Source organism: Gracilinanus agilis, chromosome 1 (assembly GCF_016433145.1).
Source record: "Gracilinanus agilis isolate LMUSP501 chromosome 1, AgileGrace, whole genome shotgun sequence".
NCBI lineage: Eukaryota > Metazoa > Chordata > Mammalia > Didelphimorphia > Didelphidae > Gracilinanus > Gracilinanus agilis.
Window position 1 is genome coordinate 29,822,278 of NC_058130.1, and position 11,437 is coordinate 29,833,714.

Consider the following 11,437-nt stretch of genomic DNA (forward strand, 5'->3'; position numbering starts at 1 on the left):
TCTTTCTTTCTTTCTTTCTTTCTTTCTGTCTTTCTTTCCTTTAAATTAAAGGTAGATGTTTATATAGCTGACATTAGCAAGAGAAATCCCACTCTTATTCAGCCTTAGCTAATCAAATTCAGTTCCATGACCAGGAGTCTACCTTGAATGAGGATCACACACACACACACACACACACACACACACACACACACACACACACATGCACACAACCAGGCAGCCTAATTACTCAAAGTTTACATTCGCTTTCAGGTTTGGCTGAACATCGTGAGACATTCATTTCGCAGCTTTTACTCCACATGGTCCTTGTTTGCAAACAAAGAGACAGCCCCCGCCCCATTTCATTTTTTTACATTTAACAAGTTTTCAAGGTGTTGGAATCCTTCAGCCCTAAGCAGCTGAGTGTACACACCAGGGCTCTCTGCAGATGTTGACATCATTTGGCATTCTCATAAACTGAGGCTTGGAGACCTTTATAATGGGAAGGTTTAGGAAACAGCTTGCCTAAATAACACTGAAAATTACCATCTAAATAAAAACAAGCCAGAAGAATGTTTCCAACCAGTCAGGAACAAAGAGCAGAATCAGGAAATTAAAAGACATAAAATGTGGCATCTGATTTCGTGCTTCTTCTTTGATGGGGCAGATGAAAGTGCTAACCATGTGGGAATAAGGCAAGGGTGCACGGAGAAAGACTCTTTCACTGGGATAAATCATGACTTTTTCAAATTGGTTTCTTAAATTGATTTCTTGAGATCATTTGCTCATAAAATAGGATGATAAGGGATGGACAGGTAAAGACATGGGCTGAAATTTCTTTTGAAGGGAATGATGTTAATTTTTAGACTGAATATATATACAGTTAAAAAGTGAGTATCTTAATTTTTAAAAGAAAACTACAAAGCTCTAGGGGTCTTCTTGGTTCCTCCAATAAAGTTAACTTCTTTTGCAGAGTAAATAGAGGACAATCAATAGACAGCTAGCTAGAAGTTGTATGGAGGGAGAATTAGAACAATGGGCATGGAGTTGGGAAGCCCACATGGAAGGACAGCTGTGAGATGTTAGGCATTTCACTGCAGTTCTCCAAGAATCAACATCCTCATTTATCTAATGGGGTAATAACCTTTATGTTCCTTCCTTCCTAGTGTTGTTGTGAGGTTCAAATGGGTCCATGTGTATGGATACTATAAAGGCACTAGAAAAATGATTATTTTGTTTAAAATTATTAGTAACATTATTTAGTAGTAATAATTTGATTCTATATTAATAATATAATTTAGTGGCAATAATTTTATTTAATGTTAATTATTCATACTATTAATTAAAATTATTGATTTTATTAAATAAGAGCAGAAAGACTGACTGGGAATGTGGCCATGTTCCAAGGGCAAAGGTAATGGATAGGACTGATTCGAGTTTAAAAATACAAACCATAGGAAAGTTCTTGGACACATCTCCCAATCACAATAGTTATCAGACCAGGGGACAGGCTGTGAAGTCATTCCTGAAGAGTTCTGAGAACAGAGATCTATCTTCTTTGGTTTGGTCTGGTGGCTGACCTATCTGGATGGGGTCCCATGCAGGGCTGTGGAGAGATTTTGGGCAGTTGCTGGCTGTATTTGAAAGCCCTGTTGATCTCGAAACTGGGCTCCCAATCATTCTGTCACAGCAAGAACGAACCTTAAACAGTCTAATGTTTAGACTTGGAAGTGATCCCACTAGATTGATGTGGATATTTCCTTCTAGAATGCAGATTTCAGCCTAATTAAACCTGCCCCATCCTGTGTGATACTCACTGGGGGAAAGGGAGAGCAGCCCAAGTGCTGGGGACTTCCTTTAAGTACCTTTCAGATCAACTGGAGCAAATTGCAAAAGCCATAAAGACATCACAACAGACTTATGGCTTTTTTTTTTTTAGAAACTCAAATGCAACATATAAAGAGAACACTTTTTCAGACCACATTTTTGTATTTTCCCCCCAAATCCATTAACTTTAGTTATCCCCAAAAGCAAGTTTATTTCACTTAAAGCAGTCCACAACTCAGAATATTGGTTACAAGGGTGCACTAGTTGAGAATATGGTTTGCTGGGAGATTTTTGAAGGGCTCTTTGACAGTTCCAAAACAGCAACTATGTATTAGAAGTCTTGATGTAGCTGAGGCAACCCAGTTCACAAATCAAAATTCTAAAATCAAATCCCATGGGTCAAAAAGGAAAGCCACCAGGTGGACGGCATTTTTAGAGGCAGGTTAGAAAGTGGCACTCTGGGAAATGGCAGCTCGATGATGTACCGATAAGAGTCAGGAAAATGTGAATTCAAACTTACTAGCTTGTGGATACAGCCTCAATTTTCTTATCTATTAATTGGTGATAATGATAACACCTGCCTCGTGGAGTAGTGGTGAGGATGATTTGAAATACTTAAGAAAAGTGATTTGCAGATTTAAAAATACTATATACATGTTAGATTTTTATTTTTTGCATTTTGATGTTCATAGCTTAAAAAGAATAGTGCCCATTATTTTTTGAAATTAGGATTTATTTATCACAGAAATGGGTTATATTGGATAATGGTGGAAAAGGTCTATGGCAGTGGTTCCCAAACTTTTTTGGCCTACCGCCCCCTTTCCAGAAAAAATATTACTTAGCCCCCTGGAAATTAATTTTTAAAAAAATTTTAATAGCAATTAATAGGAAAGATAAATGCACCTGTGGCTATCACTGCCCTCCTGGATTGCTGCAGCACCCACCAGGGGGCAGTGGCACCCACTTTGGGAATCACTGGTCTATGGGAATAACTTGTATATGCATATTTATTGACATATACATGAAGGTACCATATATATATATTGTGTGCATGTATTTATATATACACACATAATCCATATATACACACATCCATCCATCTATCTATATATTCCTCTCTCTGTCTCTCTCTTCCCCTTTCCCTCTCCCCTGTCCCTCTATCTCTATCTCTGTCTTTGTTTCTCTCCCTTCACATCTTCCTCTCTTTCACTCTCACTCTCACTCTTCCTCACCCCCTCTTCCCCCCCTCCCCTCCTCTCTCTCTCTCTCTCTCTCTCTCTCTCAGGAGTTAAGCATTACTAGGATACAGAGCTACAGAGCACTGGGATTGTAGTCAGTCATCTTCCTCAGTTCAAATTTGGCCTCAGACACTAACTAGATGTGAACCTGGGAAAGTTGCTTAACCCTATTTGCATCAGTTTCCTTAGCTATAAAATGAGCTGGAAAGGAAAAAAGCAAATCCCTCTAATATCTTTGCCAAGAAAATCCCAAAATGGGATCAGGAAGAATTGGACACAACTGAAAAATGAGTGAACAACAGCAAAGACATGTATAGACCCCTGAATCATGCCTCTGCTACAAATGGGCACACTCCTAGGATCACAGATTTAGAGATGGAAGGGATCTCAGCTGGTAATGAGTTTGATTTTCTCATTTTAATAATGAGAAAGTGAACTCCAGAGATGTTTAGTGACATGCTCAATCATGGTTATTTTGTCTGAGGCAGAATTAGAATCCTGACCTTAAGAGCCATTTCCTCTTCACCTTTCTCCTATATGTACCTTTCAGAGAAAATCATAAAAAAAACCAGGGCTTATGTTCTCTAGCTACTATGAGTTAAGTGTATCCACAAAGGATCATAAAAATATTAGGGCTACAGAAATGTAACCTTGATTTTTTTCCCTCTATTTTGCTCCATTATTTCCCATCTTTATCATTCATTTTGAACTGGAAATATAATGGCTCTTGTAACTCATCAGTGATCCAATGGATACTGAACACGAAGGTATTGTCTTTTCCCTTTTTACAAACTTTCATTTGATCCTAACTATGTCATAGCTCCTTTCTAATAAATCTGGACTTCAAATCGATATTGATGAAGCCGATCACTGTGGTCCTGTTCGCAATAGCTTTCAGATCATTTCTTTTCTGTTCAGGGACCAAGGACTGTGGCTTGGGTTGCTTGAACAAACAATTCTTATAATCTGTTATGGCATGGGATCATTTTTGCTGTCCCTTTTAATGGTTTTGGTCGTATATTGTTCGAATGAGCCAATTAGTTCTGGTGTAATTTCTCTCCAATTGTCTTAATATATAGGATTAGCCTCAGTGTCATTCCTCCCACACTGACCACAAGAATAGTTTCTTGTATGTCTTAAAAATAGAATGGTCAATAGTTTATTGACTGTTGCTAGCACATCACTCCACAACAGAATATAGCCAACGCATTAAGGAAACCAGACATAAATGATATTTGCTGCACAATCCTGGCTAACCAACCATGCTGCTGGACAAACGTGCAACTATCATGCCCCCCAAAAGACAAAGAAGATTTAGAAATAAATCTGAGGGGGGAAAGTCTATCTTATGTAATTACACATAATTTTAGAGTATTTTATATCCTAATTAATCTATGGCCATAATTTCAAATTGTTTCATTAGAAAATAATAATAATTAAAGGATCTTAATCCGAGATGACTATTCCTGGTCAATCTTCTCTGACCTCCTGCAAGTTTAACATCAACCATTCCCTTCCAAGCATTAGGTGGTTCGCACTCAGAGGCTGCAAATTAATTTCAATGTTGTTGAAACTCACCACAATAAAAATGTAAATGTGCTGCTAATTATCTCTCTCACACTCAAAGCAAACAACGTCTGACATCATTTAAAAATCAAAATAAAAATTTTTTTTTGGATTTTCTGTGAATCTAGTTTGTCCTAGATAAGTTACTAATATTATTATTGGTAGCTAATACTAAGTATTTAAGAACTTATGAGATATATGAACATAGACTAGGGAATATTACGCAAAGCTCTAGTTAGTCCTTAATTCACAACCACAACGAAATCTAGCCAGGGGCCACAACTACAACACACAACACAATAGGGTTATCATCATTTCTTGTTGGTCACTTCCCAAAATACAGGAAATCCAACAGTTCAATCAGGAAATAATGCCAATTCTAAATTTCTCTCTTTCCTTCTCATTCATTCACCAAGCATTTATTACTTGGATGTTTTATTTAAATGAAAAAATGTAGTTATGATCAACTCTTAAAAGCTGAGGGCAATCACGTATGATGGGAGATGCCTATGATCCAATCTGCTAGGGAGGCTGAGGATGGTGGGAGTTCAGAGATGCAGTAGGTTATGAAGATTGGGTGTCCATCCTAGATTTAGCATTAATATGGCAGAAGCCCTATGGGCATGGGGGTTGCCTGGTTATCTGAGGAGGGGCAAATCAACCCAGTTTGGAAACAGAGCTAAAGTTCACATGATGACTAAACGTGGGATCTACTAGACCAGGAATAGTTTCAGAAGTTCCAGCCTGGGTGGGATAGGGAGACCCAGAAATAATTAATGATGATGATGATGATGATGATGGAAGTAAAAGGAAAATCATTCCAGGGTTCCCAGAAAGTCAGAGGAGATTTAAAATAATCTCAGGTCTCTCCTTGCCCTTTTCTAAGCTCTTTCTTCCAGATTCAGTTTATTTCTTTCTAAAGCCTCATCAACTAAGAACTTTCCTGCAGAAAATCCAATTATCATAACTAGAGAGTCAGCCGTATTTGGTTATCAAGTTGACCTTTCAGCGATAAGTCCAAATAAAAATCATAATTGGAAAGGTGCAAAATAATGAAACAGAAGGATTAAGCAATTCACTAAAGATTTAAAAAAATTATAATCTAAGGCATGGAGCAAACAGAAAGATAGAAAGGAGCTTTACCTAGTTCACTGTCCAATTCCTCGGTGTGTACCCCTTCTTCTCCAAAGGAAGAGCAGGAAATGAGATAGAAAAGAGGAAAAGAAAAATTCAGACACCAGCACCAAGAAAGAAAACACCCTTTAGAAAAAAAATAGCAGCCCACACCCCGATTTTGTTATCTGGACCTTACCTGCTCTTGGCTCATCTCATTTCCACCCTTGGAACTCTTCAGACCCCAATCAATGCAAATCATGAAACATCAAGTGCTTGTATTGGCAAAATAATTATAGGGATCATTTCCTTGCATGTCAAAATAGGTTTTGATTGGTTGTAAAAGATGACAAATGGCTTTGCAATTTCCATGTTCTTAAGTGAGAGTCACTTATTACGGATCTCATTCCAAGTGAATAAAGCTGCCAGGCCTTTTAATATCTCACTCCTTTTAATCCTTCAATATTCCTCTAATCAGCTAAGCAATTACACTCACAATTAAGACATTACTTAATTTTTAAGGACTTTCAGTTGATTGAAAATAAAAGGCGAGGTCAAAATGAGAAGGCATATTGTACAGTGAACTTGAATCCAATGTGTATTTTTTTAAAGTAATTCTACTTAATTAGGTTGGTTATCTCAAGGAAGCTCAAGAATCTCCATGCTCATTGTCCTGGATATACCTCAGGTTCCATACATTTACAGAAGTGTGGGTGGCAGTCCTTCTTCCAGTGGCCCAAAACAGGTCTAGGTTTCTTCTCTCTTGAGAAGCGTCTTGAAACCTATTGGGATTCTGTCATCTCTAATCCTCTACATGGCTGCATATTGATAAGCCTTGTTTCTCCAAATATAGGGCAAGGATGGGTCAGTTACTTCTTTTGGACCCTTCATACCACCCGGCAGAATTCTAGGCATGTAATAGACATTAGGGTCTAATTTCTTGAACAGAACTGAAAAGTTTAATTCTGGTTCACATCATCATAAACCCAAGTTCTGACGGTGGGGATGAGATTCATCCTAACCATCCTGTTTAGGTGTGTCTCTGAGTGATGCCTGGGAAAGGAACACACAGTCCAAATGGGAACAAACCCTGAATGAACCTCGAGTCACAGAGGGCAAACCAGCACACTAGAGCAGGTCCGTCTACCTTGGACATTGGGCTTAAAGAGCGGGTCTTTCTCTACCTTTCACGTAACAGAGCACAGTTACAATATCACAATATAACATCGAGATATGGGATAACAGGTAGGGGAAGGCAAGCGAACCACCCATTGTGACCGACAGTACAATATGAGTTTCTGCACACACTGCACTCATGTCATGGTATCAAAGGCACGCTAGAAAACTTTATATAAATACAAATGACAAATAGCACCCAGGAGTGAATATTGGGGACCTCTGAGGTGTGAGTACTGATCGTGGTATACTTGTGCACATCTGTATATTTATATGCAAGGTTTCAGAATGGTTTGTGTTCAAAGGTACACGATTAGATGAACACCCAAACAAAAAGCCATATATATGTCAATTTGGTTAGCCTTCTTTTTTATTTCAGCCAGTCAATAAACATTATTAAGCACCTACTATGTGCCAACCACTGGGCAAAGAACTAGAAATATCAAGAAAGACAAAAGATAGTTCCTGCCCTCAGGGAGCTCACAATCTAAAAAAACTAGCATGAATTCTTATTCTGAAAGCAAAATATTTATGCCTAATCATTCATATTTGGGGTGAAAATAGGCTCACTGAAAAACAAATGGGAAAAGGGATGGGCTAACTTAGTAGAAAGAATTCTGTTTTAGTTCTGGCTTGACCAACTAAGCAACCTTGAGAAAGTCACAACATCTCTGGACCAATGTTTCTTCTAAAATACAAGGGTTTGGGCTGGCTGATTCCTAGGCACCCTTTCACATACCTCATTGATCTAGGGAAGTGATAGATAGAACAGATAGAACAATAATGGGCCTTCCAAGGGGCTTAGAATAACAGATCTGTAGCTGGAAGCCACCTCTAAGAGCAATCCAACCTTCTCATTTTACAGGTGAAGAAACTGAGGTCCACAGAGTCCTTATTTGCAGGTATTAAGTCATAAAGGTAGAGTTTGTTCCTAGGTCCTTTGACTCCAAAACCACTGGTCTTTCCTCTTCAAATGGAAACCCTTCTCTATTGTTATTATTTAGTTTCACCAAACTTATCTGGAAAATTTGGGTCATATGGCATTAAAAAACAAAAACAAAAACAAAAAAACTCTTACCTTCAGTCTTAGAATGGATAGTGAATATTGGTTCCAAGGCAGAAGAGTGGTAAGGGCTAGGCAATGGAAATTAAGTGACCAGTGTCTGAGTGTCTGAGGCCAGATTTGAACCCAGGATCTGCCATCTGTAGGCCTGCCTCACAAACCACTGAGCCACCCAGCTGTCCCCTCATGTGGCATTTTGTTAGCTGGAATGGTCTAGCATTTTCATGCATCTCAGTACAACAGTAATCAGTGTTCACAATCATTTACCGTGAGCCATCGCATGAGTTGCATGTATGATTAGAATTCTCTGCTATTAGAAATAAATAAGCTTGAGTATCTTCAGTACACTTTCATAGATGAATGGATTTTATTACATTCTATGTCCTTTAAAACTTGGCACTCTCTCTACCTAGAATACTTATTTATTTGCTTTTTCAATGAGCTGTGATTTCACGGGGAGGGATATCCCCTCCACTGGCCCAGGTCACAATGGCTCTGCGATAAAGTAGTCAGGGTTTCAAAGCTGCCATGTTTGAGGAGCCCATTACCACTAAGCCAAGAAGGAAATGAATGTCTTTAAACTTGAAACTGACCCTTGGAGAAAAGACATGAAGTCCATCCCTGGAATCCAATCTAAAATCTTGGCAATGGGGAAGGACTCACCAGTGCTGACCCTCCACTGGCATCTTCTTTGAAACTCTAGGGTTACTTCCATACTGCAATTAAACACTGGATAGGGGCATGGGAGGGGGTATCAAAAAGTATAGGAAAGCTTTAAATTGTGCTAGGACTTTTGGGAGATTTTGTGTATTGAAATATGCATGCCATACAACATTCACGAATAGCCAAGACCCTCCATTCCGACATTCCACTGAAGAGCAGATGACTTTTCCTGACATCTAGTAATCATAGAGAAATCCATGAAAACAATCAAAATCCAACATGGCCCCAGGCTAGGGCACTGAATCACTGGACTTTTTATTCTAGCTACAAGTTGTTGAAGTAAGTTTAGTAGAGGGAAAGACTGCTGAATTTGGAGTCAAAAGATGTTGGTTCAGATTGTGGCTTGGCTACTCCTGTGGGATTCGGTCAATCAAATAATCTGTTGGACCTCAGTTTCCCAAGCTGTGAAATGAGAGAGGTAAAGGAGGTGATCTAGAAGGCTCCTTCCAGCTCTGGGCTGATGATGCTCTGAAATACCCTTCATGGGAGTTTTTGCACATTTTGTAAATGATGAATTTATGCCCAGCATTTAGTTTCATCTTCTTGTACTGGTCTTTGCCAGTATCATTTACTCTGGTTTGGAAGTTGAAGAGTGTAATGGCTAGATTATTTTATGGGGTACCAAGGATAGGGATGTGGGTAGCAATACTAGGTTTATAACTAAACAAATCACTTTCTATAAGGAATTTTTTTTTCTGATTCCACTTGTGCTAATACTCTCCTTCTGTTAATTATTTCTCATTTATACTGTCTATAACTTTTCTGAACATAGTTGTTCACATGCTCTCTCCTCCATTCGACTGAGAGCTCCTTGAGAAAAGGGACTATCTTTTGCCTAATTTATTATCTCCAGCACTTATCATAATATTTGGAACGTAGTAGGTGCTTAATAAATGTTATTGAGTTTATCTCTCATCACTCCACTTGATCTTCACATATATTTATTCTTCTTTCTCACTGAAATTCTATAAGGTTGTAAATGATGGACGAGCATTCAATCTTCCTTGGTACATGGAGTTCCCACCCTGGCAGTTCTCTATATGTTGATGATGGGATTGTAGACCTCTGGGAACATCATGCATCATAATAAAATGAATTTACAACTTACACAAATGCAGTGATGCCTTGTATTGTCTATTAAAACTCAAGGACAACATAAGAAGATTATTGCCAAAAGTTCATTACACCCTAGTGCAATGTGTTTTGGGTAATTATTCCACTAATTCATAAGCTCAAATCTGACACCGAGTAGCCGCCAGCCAACACATCAGCCTTTTAATTCCTTTGTGTTGAAAAGAGAATGATGTGATTTGGAGAATAGACTTCAGTGTACTAAAAACAAACAGACCACTCTGTCTTCGTAAGGATTTCCTTTCAGAGAAATTCAAGCTATAACATTTCTAAGCACACATTTTCATTAGGAACTTATTGAGCCAATAAGCCATTTGCAGTTTTTAATTGGAAACGACTCAGCTGCTTTCTTGAGAGATTGCATTTCTCACATACCTGAGACTTTCTCGAAGTTGATATAAAGACACCTAAACTCTTTGAGGTCTTTCTTTAGTCTTAATGAGGTTATTCTGGTGGGAAAAGTCTGACTTTTTAGCTAAAACTGATTTCTAAATTTCCCTACATCTCTGGATGGGAGATCTAAAGCATCTTAAACATCTTAGAGACCAGTTGGTCCAATCTTTTCATTTTACATTATGATGAAATGGAGCACCAGAGAGATCACTTGAGATCACCCAGGTGGATACTTAGTACTGAGTTCTTCTGATTCTAAAACCAACATTTTTAGTACTATTTCTGTGAAGTAGAACAAGTACTAGTCAAAATTAGAAATATCCTACCTCTGATATTAATGAGGAAGTGGACCCTCCAGAAGTCAATGAGTCAATGAATTTCTGGGTAGGCCAGGCCAATCTTCTAATTTATATAAGTCAGAGTAATTGCAAGTTGGATTGCTGAAGGAAGTTATCATACCAGGAATTCCTCTCACTTACAAAACCACAGATCCTTCAAAAACATATATGTATGTATGTATGTGTGTATATATATATCCCTGGAGATAAGTGTGAGGACATTGGTTAGGTAGATGACAAGCTAAGATGGTGCCAGGGCAGATATGGAATGGCAATTGCCAATTCAAGTATTTCATGGGACCTATGACTTCTGGATGAGCTCCTGAAGACTTTAATAGAGTTGGGTCTAACCATCTATAAAGCAAAAACTAAGTGGATGAAGACAAATTATTGTCAAGTTTATAAGATGCAATGAGATGGATATCTTAGAAGTTACAGAACTCATCAATCAGTGTATGTATTAAATAATGAAGCTTCTGCAGCAACTTTCCTTATGAACTTAAAAGTTCAATAAGAAATTATCCTGATAACATCCATGCATGCTACTTGTTATATTCGTCCACAAACATTTTCCAAACCTCAGCCGTTATGGCCAAACAGAATGTCCCCTCATCGCCCCTTACCATCATCTTCACATTCTTCCAGAGGCTTCTGTTGTTTGGTCAGGCACCGAGGGTCTAGCCAAGATGTTGTTTTTGTGTTGTGGCTGTAAAGCAGAGAGGGAAAAGGGCCCCTTGTTAATAAACTGATGACAAATCTGCAAGGAAAAAAAGCATCGAGCTTTTGTTCTGTGCCCAAACCTAACATCAATGAATTAATCAACCAACAAGAATTGAGTGAAGGTTGCTATGTTCTGGGCACTGTTCTAAGAACTGGAGACACCAAGAGGT

The 11,437-nt window shown here is 38.4% G+C and overlaps 1 protein-coding gene across 1 annotated transcript in view; it reads right to left on the minus strand.

The window, feature by feature from the left end:
* MAGI1 (membrane associated guanylate kinase, WW and PDZ domain containing 1) overlaps positions 1-11,437 on the minus strand; it is a 767,369-nt gene that overhangs the window by 108,812 nt on the left and 647,120 nt on the right. Inside the window, exons 6-8 of the mRNA XM_044675760.1 lie at positions 11,171-11,253; positions 5,754-5,789; positions 3,548-3,587 (exon numbers count right to left, since the gene is read on the minus strand). Of these exons, the coding sequence (XP_044531695.1) occupies positions 3,548-3,587; positions 5,754-5,789; positions 11,171-11,253 (159 nt within the window). The remainder of the gene's footprint in view (positions 1-3,547; positions 3,588-5,753; positions 5,790-11,170; positions 11,254-11,437) is intronic.